The sequence below is a fragment of the Peromyscus californicus genome, unplaced genomic scaffold (assembly GCF_007827085.1).
Source record: "Peromyscus californicus insignis strain IS unplaced genomic scaffold, ASM782708v3 Scaffold_21__1_contigs__length_65335640, whole genome shotgun sequence".
Classification (NCBI taxonomy): Eukaryota; Metazoa; Chordata; class Mammalia; order Rodentia; family Cricetidae; genus Peromyscus; species Peromyscus californicus.
The window spans coordinates 11,916,709-11,931,499 of NW_026294514.1; the positions used below are offsets into that span (position 1 = coordinate 11,916,709).

General features: G+C 46.4%; 1 protein-coding gene across 2 annotated transcripts in view; it reads left to right on the forward strand.

The window, feature by feature from the left end:
- Nucleotides 1-318: 318 nt before the first annotated feature.
- The window catches only part of LOC128117541 (aldehyde oxidase 3), a 91,821-nt gene continuing 77,348 nt past the window's right edge, over nt 319-14,791 (forward strand). For both annotated transcript variants that reach the window (XM_052749506.1, XM_052749507.1), the window contains exons 1-5: nt 319-568; nt 2,602-2,659; nt 6,780-6,876; nt 7,695-7,803; nt 10,663-10,789. In XM_052749506.1, the coding sequence (XP_052605466.1) occupies nt 515-568; nt 2,602-2,659; nt 6,780-6,876; nt 7,695-7,803; nt 10,663-10,789 (445 nt within the window). In that variant the 5' untranslated portion in view covers nt 319-514. The remainder of the gene's footprint in view (nt 569-2,601; nt 2,660-6,779; nt 6,877-7,694; nt 7,804-10,662; nt 10,790-14,791) is intronic.

Consider the following 14,791-nt stretch of genomic DNA (forward strand, 5'->3'; position numbering starts at 1 on the left):
GTTGGCAGGGAGAAATTTTGCTTTTTTTGGCTTTTCACACTTGTGCCATTCCTTAAAGCATTCTTTTCGCAGTGTAAAGACAAAATCAGCAAACAAGGACACTTAGTGCCCAGACACTGATCTGAGAGCCGTGGGAGCCGCCGCGTGCTGGCATCTCTTCCTCCTCACCGACTGCAGTAAGCTCTGGTTGGAAAAGGCCCTCCAGCGGCTTACCCCTGGGGCAGGGAGAAGTGTGTACTGAGCATGCGCTTCGCCAGGAAGGGGCTTCCAGGGTGGTTTAAGGAAAAGAGGAAAGTGGAAGAACTCAGAGGAGAGCAGTGAAGAAGGTGGGGAGCTGTGATGGGGCAGGGCTGGGTGGGAGGAGTCCACAGACAAAGCCACAGAGCACACAAAGCCCAGATCCTGTGGGGCTCTTGTCCTCCTCAGAGCACAACAGTTCTTCCCAGAGAGACGGGTCTCAGGCACAGGAGCTTTAGACACAACGGCATAGAACACGGGCGACGGTCATCAAGTCATGTCTCGTGCTAAGGAGTCAGATGAACTCGTTTTCTTTGTGAATGGAAAAAAAGTAAGTGCTCTACCCTGTAACTAACAGCTGCCCATAAGAAACGCTGGTAGAAGCCATCTGTTACCAACTTTGCCAAAGTGAAGGTTTTGGGTGGAGGGTGTGTGTGGGGAGAGGTGCTAGATCTAGCGATCTGCCATGCTTCCTGGGGGAGAAGGGAGGGAGGAAGAGAGAGAGAGAACCGACAACATGTGTGGAATGTGTTGGGGCTAGCAGAGGGAAAGTGTCCAGTTAGGTGTCTCCAGACCAAACCTCACCACGTTTGAACGTACCTAAGCATTAGGCATTGGCTTTCACTGGGTGCTTCCCTTTCTGCAACAGGAGCCCCTCTTTCTTCCTCTACACCTCCTTTTCCAGCTCCAGCTCAAACTTCTATGCCACCCAAGCAGTGCTTTCACATGTATGTGCACACACACACACACATACACACACACATACATACACACACACATACACACACACACACATACACACACACACACACACACACACACACACACACACACACACACACACCCAGAGTCCAAGGTTTTCAGGTCACTTGCAAATAATTATAAAACCTTCAGTCAATACGAATGGAGGAGAAAACATACTGGAAAGCCAGAAGTGAACTGTTAGTCTGAATGTTAACACCTTACACCTTTAAGATTGGATTCATGCCTGTTATCCCAGAAGAGCAGGAGCTTTGAGGCTACCTTGGTCTGCAAAGTAAGTTTCAGGACATGAAGGGACTACGTGATGAAACTGTCTCAAAAGTAAATAATGAGTGAGCGAATGAACAAATGAGGGGTCTTAACTCGCTGAGGAGAACAAGCTGAAGTGTCCTCTCGTCCCTCTACCCTGATCTCTTGAGACCTAGACAAGACATAAATGACGGCAATACACCCTTTGCATATATGCTGGATGTCCTTGACAATTGTGTGTGATGCGAAACCCAACACCCTTGTTCTCAGCACTATTGGCACAGAGAGAGGGCAGTCAAAGTTTAAACTGGGCTTATGGTATTGTGTACTGTGTGCTGTGGGCTGTGTGTGTGCTGTGTGCTGTGTGCTGTGTGTGTGCTGTGTGCTGTGTGTGTGCTGTGGGCTGTGTGTGTGCTATGTGCTGTATGTGTGCTGTGGGCTGTGTGTGTGCTGTGTGTATGCTGTGTGTGCTGTGTGCTGTATGTATGCTGTGGGCTGTGTGTGTGCTGTGTGCTGTGTGTGTGCTGTGTGTTGTGTGTGTGCTGTGGGCTGTGTGTGTGCTGTGTGCTGTGTGTGTGCTGTGTGTATGCTGTGTGTGCTGTGTGCTGTATGTGTGCTGTGGGCTGTGTGTGTGCTGTGGACTGTGTGTGTGCTGTGGACTGTGTGTGCTGTGGGCTGCTCTGTGCCCTGTGCTCTGTGCTCCGTTGCTCTGTGAAGGTTCAGGGTGGTTGCGCAGCATGCCCAAGGTCACTTGGCTAACAAATATGGGAGAGACCTTGGCTTTCATCTCTGGGCTCCTTTCCCTGGCTCTGTGACCGCCTCCTGGGGAGATGGCCATTCTTCTAGAACACTGATGCCAAGGGGAGGGGCTGGAGATTTGCATAGCTTTCCTGCAACTGCCAAAGGAATGCATTTTGTCTACCACTGCCAGACTCCTGCTTACTTAACTTCTCAAAGCTGGATGGTGCACACAGACCAAAAAGCATGCTTAGTAGGTGGTGATAAGAATTATAACCCTCAATTTAATTCTTTATCTTTTATTATACTGTAGGAATGCAAGAATTTTTAAAATACTTGGTCCTTCAATTTTTTCTGTCTTTTTTATTATTTTCTTGACCCCATACTGTGCTAGAATTCAAAGACTTGTTGCTCCTCCTCCGAAACAAAGCCAAACATTTACTTGTCAAAGTCTGACCAAGTATCATACAGCGGCGTCTGATTTTTGTCACTGCAAAGAGTGAGGTTTAATCAAGTCAGGCAAATAAGATCAGCAAACCTGTTCTAAAGCATTCTTACTGTTTAGAGATCAAAATGGAAACTGCCTCTACTTATATAATCATGTCCCCTGTCCAGGTCATCGAGAGGAATGCAGACCCTGAAGTTAATCTGTTGTTTTATCTGAGAAAAGTCAGTATCCTTTTGCTTGTTTGTGAAAACAGAACGAAATTTCCAACTCTGGGAACTGTGGTCTCTCTTGCATTTACAGAACTGTTTCCACCACATTTCACGGAGAATGTTTTGCTTGTGTGTAGGAATAGCGAAGCTGCTTGCCATGTAAATGGTTCCGAGTGTATGCAAGTCTAAGGATCCCCTGGGGACGGTGGTTAAAATGTGACGTTCAGAAGCAGGAAAGGGGCTCAGTAGGGAAAGCGCTAACCGCACAAGTGTGGGGGCCGGGGTTTGGGTCCCCAGAAATCACACAAAGCCTGGCATGGTAGTGCCCATCATCTGGTGTTCTTATGGCCAGGTGGGGAATGAAGAGAGTAGAGTCTCGGGACATTCCTGGGCTAGCCTGGGGTTAGCAGTACTGCAGGGAGCAAGACACTGTTTCAAGACAAGGTAGAGGGCTCACAGCTGACGTTCTCCTCTGACCTCGATATCCATACCGAGGCATGCTTGCATGTGCATGTGAACACACACACACACACACACACTCCTCATTTGGTCACAAGCTCACAGCAAACAGCATTAAAGTCTGTCAGGGTTTCTCCTTGGATGTTCCTGTTCATTGCCTGGGGACAGGCAGAGCTGTGAAGGTTTCTAAACTGGACCAAGATAGGATGAGGCACCTGTGGTCACCTAGAGATTAGAGTTTGGGAACCAGTCAAATCCTCCTCTAGAAGGCAGACTATCCAGTTAGGAGGTTTTTCAAAATAGTTTTGTGTCCTTGGAAGCAGGACTAGATAAATCCATATTCTTCAAAATTTCTCTGTGTATAATCTGTATTGTATGCGTGTGCATGTGTGTGTGTATGCATGAATGTATATGTAAGTGTGCATGTGTGTGGATATGTGCATGTGTGCATACATTCATGTGTGTATGTGTATGTGCATGCATGTACATGGGTGTATGTGTGTGTATGTGAGCATGTGCCTTTGTGTGTGTGTTCTCTCCACTTCAATATTTCACGCCCACATAACTAGCTAGATGTGATGTTTTTACCCATTGACTCCTCAGTCCTGTGATTCGGGAGACACAGAACACAATGTAGGAGCCAGGCGAATGTATTGTAGGCTGACAGGACACTCCGGGAGTGAGTGGTCAGTGGCCAAAAGGACCACTGTAGAGGGAAGCACTTTCAAGGGTGAGGGTGGAAAGTGGCCAAAAGGACCACTGTGCCAATATGCATGTTTAAGTGGGTTGTTATATTCTCATCCTCGTGTCTCTGGAGCAGTTTTTGAGGAGCATTTCCCAGTCCAGGTGATTGACAGGCCCATTTGGAGTAAGTACTGAAGGAGATATGTCTTTGCTCTTTATCAGAAAGCTACATAATAATCATATAGTCTCCCTGGTAGTTCATAAAAATCGTGTCTCCACATGGGGTCAGAGCTACAATATAGATATACAGATTTATTTATTTACCAAAAATCACATAACAGAGTAGGTTAAAAATAATTAAAGAGAAAATGAAAAAAAAATCTATAAAATGTTTGCCTGGCTTAGCCTGGGGATGGAGCTCAGTTGGTATGGTACACACCTACCATGCACAAATCCTTGGGTTCGGGCCCAGCACCACACACACATAAACCAGGTGTGGCAGTACCTGCCCATAACCCCTGCGCTCAGGAGGTGGAGGCAGGAGGATCAGACGTCCAGTGTTACCTGAGACTCTGTTCTGAAAACAACAAAGTGAAGAAGAAAGAGGCCCCACTTCCCCGGGAGGAAGTAGCAGCCCGTGCAGGATTCAGGAAAAGCCTGCTCCATCCACCTGCCTGACCTTCACCCGAACTCCAGTTCTCTTCTCACGCGGTATCTTAAATCTTAAGGGCGATAAAGGTGGGGCAATTGGGACATTTCCCCTTCCTGAAGAACTGCCGCGTCAGCAGGACTGTAGTGACTGGGTCCCGATCCTTCCTTGACGACCCTGAAGCATGCTCATTTCTTCTGTCGTCGCTTTTACCGGCATTGTGTCCCTATACGTAATAATGGGCCTCCCGTGATGTTTTCGTACACATATACTGTCCTTTGAGTCACCCCGTTACCCTGCCCCATGCCCCTCACTCTTGATGACCTCCTTCCTCTCCCCAGCTTCCTCCTCTACTGCTTTTGTATGTATATTTTCTTTTCTATGACTCAGTGAGCTCCACAAGGTTTGCTTTCAGGACCATGGGTACAGGTTATCTACCAGAACATGGACACCTGAACCAGTGGCTTCACCCCTGAAGAAAACATCTCTTCCTCTCCTGTCAACCGTTAACTGTCTATAAATCCTCAGAGGTGTGATGCTGCATGAGACATCCCAGCCCCGATTATAGACTATTGATGGTACCACTCTTGTGCAGGTGGTCACAGATGCTCTCTGAGTTCAAGAGTTCAACGGCCATATCATACCCAGAAGACAGCCTCTTCCACCATGTTCCCTAAATCTTAGAGAGGGTGATATAGATGTCCTACCTATGGCTGAGCATCCAACAGTCACTTCTTTTCATAACTTTGACCAACTATGAGTCTCTGCAGTTGCTGCTGCCCACTGGAAAAAGAAAAAAAAAAAGAGCCATTTTGGACCAAATCAGACAGCAGTACTAATCTATGGGCATGAGTAAAATTATTTAGAAGGCTGTTTGACAAGTGTACCAAGTCCATTTAACAAAACAGCAACATTTACTTCCCCCTACTTCAGCCTATGACCTCCCCAGTCACAAGCTTTTGACAGTGGGCCATTCAAATCCAAGCAGAGTCGTTGGTTACCCCAATAACAGACTAGCCACTGCTGTACTAGTGGACACATCCTGCCTGGTCAGCCAATAGTGTTGTAGATAGCTGAATAAAAATACTGATGACAATTGTCCCCAAGTAGCCTGCATAGCATCGTCAAGGACTGTGAGAGACTTGCGGATTTCTAACTAGCTAACACCTGTGTCTACGAAGAGTTACAACCCTCTGCCCTCCCTGCTGTCAACTCAAGAATGAACTGAAAGCTTAAAGAGCTTTCTGTCAGGTAACTCTCAATTTCTCGGCCCTCTTTTTAGGACAAGCACACCAACTTTTATTGTGTTTTTGGTTTTAGTTTTTCTTTCCTACCTTTCTGTTTCCTTGACCAATAGAGGTTGTGTTGTGGAGTCTCCAGTGAACTGGGGATGCTCCATCCTCCAGGGTTGGGATGCTTTTCAATTGCAGTTAACTGGGGATGCTCCATCCTCCAGGGTTGGGATGCTTTTCAGTTGCAGTTAACTGGGGATGCTCCATCCTCCAGGATTGGGATGCTTTTCAGTTGCAGTTAACTGGGGATGCTCCATCCTCCAGGGTTGGGATGCTTTTCAGTTGCAGTTAACTGGGGATGCTCCATCCTCCAGGGTTGGGATGCTCTTCAGTTGCCTTCCCCTCCTGACTTCATGTAAGTAAAGGGAAAACACTGATGTGAAACCAAAGTCGGAGTCTTTCTAAATAGGAAGGACCAGGACTTCAGAGTGCTGGAGGCGAGGGGGATCTCCCTTGCTGTTCTGGAGGTCCATGGGTCTAGCTACCTCCCTGCTTGGCAGCAAGTGCTGTCTCATGAGATGCCACATTCTGACTGACTTACACTGAGCACCCATCATTTTTCAGATGAGTGGGGTACTTCACGGAGGCCTGTACTGTGACAGTAAGTGTTCATTGTCACCCAGACAGAATCTAGAATCACCTGAGAGGTGTCCTCTGGGCATGCCTGTGGAAGGTTATCTTATGAGTCGATACGGGAAGACCTGTCTTGATTGTGGGTGGGACCATTCTCTGGCGGGGGGATCCTGGACTGTAAAGTGGAGGAAACAAACTGATTACTGACGCCTGCCTGCATTCAGGATCTGCTTCTTGCCTGTGGATGCAACATCGGTGTCTTCTTCAGTTTCTGGTGCCCCGACCACCCCACATGGTGGACTGTACCTTGAACTGTGAGTCAGAACAAACTATTTTTTTGGTCAGAGTTTTTTATCATAGCAACAGGAAAAGAAAGGGTATATACTCATCCTGATGCCATTCTTGCCATTTGTGAAATTTTTTATGGTAAGAACTGAAAGCTCCAGTTCCTCTTTCTTCCTTAACCCTAACCCTTCCAGTCCGACTCACAGGGACAAAGTACGGCTGTGGAGGAGGTGGCTGTGGGGCCTGCACAGTGATGGTCTCAAGATATGACCCCATCTCCAAAAAGATCAGGTACCTTTCCCCTACCCCAGACCGGCTCCCTGTGGGATTTATTCCTGGCACACTGTGGACTGTATTTCACTCCAGAAAGGAATCTGAGACAACCTCAGTTTCATGAGCTGGAACTAAAATACACAACTTGTAAGTTACTATTTGAAGAATGTGGCACAGAGTAGCCCGAGTCCTAGCAACGCTGGCGTTTTACAAACGATGGAAACTCGGGTTCTGAGGGAATTTGTATTCTCACCACAGCCATAGAACCAGTGAGTATTAGATCATGAGCCCCCCAAGTCCATTGGTCTGTAAAGCCAAGATCCTTTGAATAAGTGCCACCCCAAGAGAGCTGTGAAAGCCTGCTTCCTTCTACCTGTGAAGTTACTCTTTCCCCATGCCCAGGGGAATACTTGTATTCATGGGTCGGAGACTCTGGTGGAACTACTACCTCACAGGTCACCTCACTTAATTTCGTCCCAAGCCTTTCAGGCTTTTTCTAAAACCACACACAACTGATACCACTCAGAAGAGAAACAGCTCCGTATTTAACTATCTTCTACAGCTGATGGGATGAAATGGGCGCATCCAGCAAGACCATTTGAACTCCTGTTTTTAACAAGAGAATTTGGAGGAGATAATGACTGTCTTAATTATAATATTTATTTTTAGGCAGACATAGTTAAATTCAAAATCATTTATTTGATGATTTAATTTTAACATGCACTCAATTATGTTCCTGTCAAAGTAATTATAATCCTGTAAATGCATCTTTTTTTTTTCTAATGCCACTGTTGTTTCTATGAATTCTTTTTGACGTCGCTGCATAAACTTTGAAGTCATTTCTCTGTTGCTGCCTGCCTGGTTCCCGTCTGCTCTCTCTATGGGGCTGCTGTCACCACAGTTGAAGGCATAGGAAGCACCAAGACCAGGATTCACCCCGTCCAGGTAAGAGCTTGCTCTAACAAGTTTAAGATTTAACAAGTTGTCCTACTTATCATTAACCCTCAACCTGACACAAACTAGAGTTGTCTGGGAAGAGAACCTCAACTGAGGAGCCGTCTAGATCAGGTTAGTCTGTGGGTGTGTCTGAAGGGGATGGTCTCCATTGTGAATTGATGGAGGAAGGCCCGGCCCACAGTGGGCGGCCCCATTCCTTAGGCAGGTGGTTCTGTATAGGAAAGCTGGCTAAGCACATGCCTGCCTGACAGCCATCTAGCAGCACCCTCCATAGTTCTTATCACACTTCTTTGGTTTAGAATTGAGTTCCCTGGTCGGAGGTAAGGCTACATGGACTAGCAAGTAGACCTGCCTTCAAGTTCTGATTTGACTTCACTCACTGATAGACTGTGACCTGGAATTGTAGTCCAGATAAATCTTTTGTCCCCCAAAAGCTGCTTGGGGTTAGGTGGTTGTCATAGTGACAGAAATGACACCAGAACACAGGTTTAGGTGACTTCTTTAGTTGTCCAGACCTTGGCTTATGGTTTTAGAGGACAAAGACAGTAAGTGAAGGGCTCTGTTCCCTTTATAGAAAAAGACAGCATTTTTCCCCTGAATCCCTCGAAATCCTTTCGAGGCTTTCTTTGTCGCCACTTGAAGTTTATTTGGCTTCTGTAAAAGTGGGGAGGAGAGGCTAGAGAAAGTGGCTGGTAGACTGGGTGGGGAGCCTGGAGAAAGTGGCCGGTAGACTGGGTGGGGAGGAGAGCCTGGGGAAAGTGGCCGGTAGACTGAGGGGGGAGGAGAGCCTGGAGAAAGTGGCCGGTAGACTGAGGGCGGAGGAGAGCCTGGAGAAAGTGGCCGGTAGACTGACGGGGGAGGAGAGCCTGGAGAAAGCGGCCGGTAGACTGGATGCCTTCTGTTGCCTCACAGTCTCAGCGGCCCCACCACTTTCTGGGAATGCTTTGGTTTTATCACAAAGACTATGAAGGAGACAACTCCCATGTATCTTGGTTTAGACAAGAAAATGAGAAAAACTGGGATGTGTATTCTCTTTGGTTGGGTAAATAGCCATGTTGCTGATTCTAGTCAGAAAAACTAATTTTGTGGCCTACATATTTGCACTTAGCACTTATGCTGTGAGAGTCTCCTATGAAGGTTGTGTGTGCTAAGTAGCCCCAAAATTAAGTCATAAGCTCTTCCAGAACAAGGATTTTCACCTTAGCCTGAAAAATACCTTTCCATGGCACATACACACAAAAAAAATATATTCCATAAAGACTATCAGCAGGGCTGGGAAGATGGTTTAACCAATAAAGTGCCTGCCTACAGCATGAGGACCTGTGTGCTAGCCCCAGTACTCATATAAAAGGAGTCCAATGGCACTCGCCTCCGGTCCCAGCACTAGGGAGGCGGAGACAGGAAGATTCCTGGGGCTTGCTGGGCCAAATGCTCTAGTTGAATTCATGAGGTCTGGTTTCAGTGAGAAACACTAACCCAGACAATAAAGTGGTAGACAACGAGGATGACCCTTACCATTAACATCCGTCCTTCACACACACATGTGTCTATACATACACACACACACACACACACACACACACACACACACACACACACACATGAGTTCATTGCTTTTTCAAGAGATGGTTGGCAGACTACCAAATCACAGGCCTGCTTGTCCTCCTGCCTCTAAGGAACCCCTCCCATCAGAGGCACACAACTGAGTGTATCAGTCAGTCTCCAGGCCAAGTACTTATAGAATCTTTCCATTCATGCAGTAAATATTTCTTAGTAAAACTATCCAAATGTGAACAAAACTTCAGGTAATTACTGTAGCTGAAGTTTTCCTGTGTCCCACGGTCAGGACAAATCTCTCTCACCCGCCAGTCCTGCAGCCGCTTGGACCCAAATAAACACACAGAGGCTGATATTAATTAAAACTGCTCGGCCATTAACTCAGGCTAACTATTGATTGACTAGCTCTTACACTTAAATTAACCCATAATTCTTATTTGTGTTTAGCCATGTGGCTTGGTACCTTTTCTCAGTTCTGCCTTCACATCTTGCTTCCTCTGTGTCTGGCTCTTCCCAGAATTCTCTTCTCTGCTTGTCCCACCTATACTTCCTGCCTGGCTACTGGCCAATCAGCATTTTATTTATTAACCAATCAGAGCAACACACAATCACAGCATAGAGAGCGATATCCACAGAAAATTACTAAAGTTAACCCAAAAGGCAAGAGGTAGAAAAAGTGGATTTCCCTTCGTGGAGGTAGTCCTTGACAACAAATCTCCAGTTTAAATTATTTGGTATGACTGAGGGTAGAAGGGTTGCCTGTGTGGTAGCAGAATGAGGGAGTACTGAAATAAAAGTGGTCTTGATGGAAGACACTGGGTTAACATGGAGAACTTCCCTTCCAGACACTTCAATGGGACCTTCCCCAAAAAACCTCCCCTGGCTCTGTAAATATGAACAATTGCAGCATTCATGGTTCCTACTGTTAGTCCCGAGACTCACAACAGAAAAACCAGCTCCACAACTCTGAGCCATATTTGAAGCAAACTTTAATTAAATACTGACCAGGATGGACTCTGGCCAGGCCCACCCCTGGTTCCCAGTGAATGGCCACAAGACACGTGTTATAGGGCTTCTTAAGGGCAAAACCATAAGGATACTGTATTTCCCATGTGGCTTTGTTATTTTCCAAAAACTACAATTCCTGGCATTCCAGGAAGTTACCTGGCCCTCGGGCAAGTGGGGCTTACAGGTTGACTTTGGCTCTTACACTCTGCAACAGAGCTGCACCTGTTTCGTTTCTGAGAACTAAAATTCTCAGCCTGGAATATTCCTGCTCTTCATTTTTAGGAAAGGATTGCCAAAGGCCATGGTACCCAGTGCGGGTTCTGCACTCCAGGCATGGTGATGAGCATCTATGCTCTCCTGAGGAACCATCCGGAACCCTCCACAGAACAGTTAACAGAAACCTTGGGCGGTAAGTGGTGACTTCTTAAATTGTAGGATAAGGAGGCAGCAGGTAGCAGGGATGCTGGAGCATCTCCATGCCCAGAAAGCCAAAGCACGTGACACAGGTCTATACACTGATCTTTATGAGCTACACATCATCAGTGCTGAAAAGTATTCATCCCCATTGAGCAGGAGGGAAGACTGAGGCAACCAGAAGAAAGTCAAGTGCATTCCCCATGGAACTATGACATTCTTGGCAACATATCCTCTAAGGGACTTTAGTGTGTTACATATTGGCATGCCGTATGCTTACTGAAATAGTCACTGTCTGGGCATCACTGATGTAAATTCAATGCTATTGAGATGGCGTTTGGAAATATTAAGACGCTGGGATCTTGCGATTAGGCGATTGGAGCTAGCCTACACGAGCAGCGACCTTGTGGCTTGTTTTTGTTTGTGGCTGGGGCTGCTGTCACACTTGTTCCTGGAGTAAAACTGATGCTCATGAAGTCACAGATGCTAAGAAATCAAGGAGGAAAATGTGGTGACTCATAAACATGCATGCCATTGAAATGCCTTGAGACCTCAAAGGTAATTTCTCTTCCTTTGTCCTCTTGGAAAATTTTATTCTCCTCAAGTCTCATATGCGCATATCCTTCTGTCAAGACCCTTTTTAATTTCTCTGTTTTTGCAAATCTGATCAACATTGCCTTCTGTCCTTATGCAAGTCATGGTCCAAACGACTGAATAGAATAAGTCAAGCAGAGCTTTGTGAGAAAATTAATCCACATCATTAACACTGAACTGCTGTTTAATTGTGTTGCGTGCACTGACATTTTCTGTCCTCGATACAGAGGAGCCCAAACTTGTCAAATGCCCTGGGAAATCTCCTCGCACTATGTCTGTGGAATTAAGCAGATCCACCCCAGAATTCTTATCCCAGAAGAGAAGGCTAGCTTTCCTAAGTCCCTCGTCTCCTCTTGGACAACACTGTTTTTAGACTCTGTCACAAATAACCCCTGTCAGAACAGATCCAGAGAACTGGCCAAGAGTAGAGTCAACCTCACCTAATACCCATCTTTAAAAAAATAAATAAAAAACAGGCCAAGGGTTGACTGTCTCCAATGTTCTAGAACATTATGTCTCACAAAGACGGCCCCTCATAGTTTCACAAGCTCATCCTGCCATGAGACATAATTCCCTTGATCCATCTGACATCTTGAACAAATTCAAAGAGGCTACAAGTTCTCTTAAAGTCTCCATGTATCTTGGACTTCAAGGCTTTTGGAGCAAGGCCCAGCCAATGCTTAGTTACCAGGTATTCCTGTTGTGAGAAACATGTGAGTGATTTTAAGAACAAGACAGCTGTGCCTTCTCTCGGGCATCTCTTAACGTTGTGAGAGACGTGAGCAGTTGAAAGAAGGAGGCAGCTGTGCCCTCTCTTGGATGTCTCTTAATGTTACTCTGTTCTGTTGGTTCTCTTTTTGATGTGTTGTTGATGACGATGACAGTATTTTCTCCACAACCTGTCTCAGTCCCGGGTCCAGTCAACCTGACCCTGCTCTATACCACACTTTGCCGTTCGTTCTCTGCCTTGCCTTATGATGTTCAACATTTCTTCTCTCCTTTCTGGTTTGGCTGGTCGGGAAGCAACCTGATCACAGCCCTCCTCCCTCAGTTCTTGCCACATCCAGTTACATCCTCTAAAGCCCACAACTGAGCGCTTCCCTGCTCCCGTACCAATGCTTCCATCTGTGGTTTCTGACCAGTATGGGGGTGGTGCCGGGGGGCTCTGTCACTGTGCCGTGCTCTTTGAAATTGCCTCTTCACAACTACTGCCCGGAAGAACATCGAGCACTCTTCACCTTCAGAGACCCTGTCCCCAATGCCTACCATTGTCGTGTCACAGCCTTTGTGGTTAGCGTGACAGCCTTGACCGACACTGGTCTCTCTGACTTTCATGACCCTCAAAAAGCCTTTACCCTCCACCCCCCTTTTAAGCAGAGGTGAAACCTCCCAAACTTGGGTCACTACAGGATGCTTTCTCAGCGGTGACTTCCTCTGTTACAGCTTCTCCAAAAAAAGGTTCTGTCCATACCTTGAATTGGGTCAGGCGACCTGGGTTGTCCATCCCCTCTAGCAGCCAGATGCCGCCCCAACTAGTAGGAAGGTGTTGGCGGTATGAAGGGTTTCCGAATAAGGGCTGCAGGGGGTGCTGAAGGGAAATTTTCAGGCAGAGCCTTGAGTCAAAGGGGAAGCCGGGGTTCATCAGGAAAGGAGTCTTGACATTTTGCAGCAATCTGAGGGACTACAAGCAGATTTCAAAAGTCACAGGCAGCTAAGAATCAGAGAATCAGGTTAAAACAGCAAGTTAGGAAAGGGAACAGTAAATCAGGACAATTGCCTGCAGGAAGCAGCGTGGCCTGTGATGTGCTACAGAGCCCACAGCCTGCATTTCTCATTAAGTTGTCACCCTAATGGTCTCGATATCCTTCCTTCGGAGAACTTGGATTTCCACTCAAGTACGTACTTGATGATCCTAGTTCCTGCCGCCTTGGTTAGTTTTTATTCTGTAATATTGCACGTGTTTTATCGAGTCTCATCTCTCCAGGCTTTAGAGGTTCCTGCTAGACCCCCAAAGTCTCATTGCACCAAAATTGAAGTGATTCTCTGTATGCCTTCAGTCTGTGCTCTTACATCTAGAGACTGCCACAACAGCTAACTTCTGGAATAATTTTTGTACACTATATCATTCCACGAGAAGTACTACATGTCAATTATGCAAAAGAGGAACTTGAGGTGCAAAATAGTAAAGTTACTGCCCAAGATCTTAAGCCTAGCCAGGGAAAGAGTCTGCTTTTGAACCTGGATAATTGATGTAGACCCCACGCCTTTATCACCTTGTCTGAATTATGTTTACAGGACTGTTTTTTTCTTATTATTTTCTCTAGAAAAATGACAGAGACTCCTCTACTTACCTCATACATTTGAGTAAAAATTATGTATGTTTCGAGTCATTTCTCTTTCTAATGCAGTCCCTTGTCCTTCTGTAAGCATTAACAACTGCCTGCTCTATGGCAGGCAGTGTGCCTGTCTGTGGGCCTTAACCTTGGGGACAGTGCATCACAAGGACTTCTGATGCCAATTGTTGTTTTGAAGGAGTCTGTGAAAACGTTGTGTAAAATGCAGAACAGAACAGAAATGCCATCATAGTCTCAGAGTCTATGATCTCACCTGATAACAGTGAGAGCCAGTGGTCGAAAGAGACCCGGCAAGGTGAGATGACCCCTCTGTGTCAGGGTCAGTCCCTCTGATAGTATGAGATTATTAACACCACCTACTGGGGCCTCAAGAACTTGCAAGGGTCTGCAATTTCACCCTGCTCGCGGGCTAACAAGTTATCCTGCCGCCATTGTGGGATGCTGGTGGAGACGTGAGATTCTCCAGCTGGGTCAGTGACTGACAGAGAAGCATGGCTAGAGCAGCTGCACCCGCCACAGCAGCTCCTGGGTCCCAGATCCCACAAGGCAGTTCGGATAGAGCCAGTAACCCCTGCAGGTGTGATAGGTCATGTTACAAGGAAGAACCCTGGATTTAGGAACTCAAGTCTTATCTAGAGGAACGCCCTCTAGAAGGTGGCATATCTTGGTTATACTAGAAGTGCTCATTTCTGTAATGAGATCCTGTGCTTACTTACTCTGTACAAGTGTCCTGGAAAATGATCTGGATCTAAGCAGTGAATATTCACAAGCTATGTACATCTCTGGCATGTGAGTTGTGTCCCTTACAGTGGTATTTTCTGTCCTTTCCTTTCACCCAGTTTCTGTTCTGTACCTCTCTTGAGAGTGTACCCCATAAATAGGTCCCGAGTAACTCCTAATAATATGTGTGAAATCTAGAAAGATTCCTTTTAAATGATTGGCAAGGGAGGTAATATAAAGAGAGAGAGAGAGAGAGAGAGAGAGAGAGAGAGAGAGAGAGAGAGAGAGAGAGAGAGAGAGTCGGTATGAATGAGAGAGCTACAGCAAGC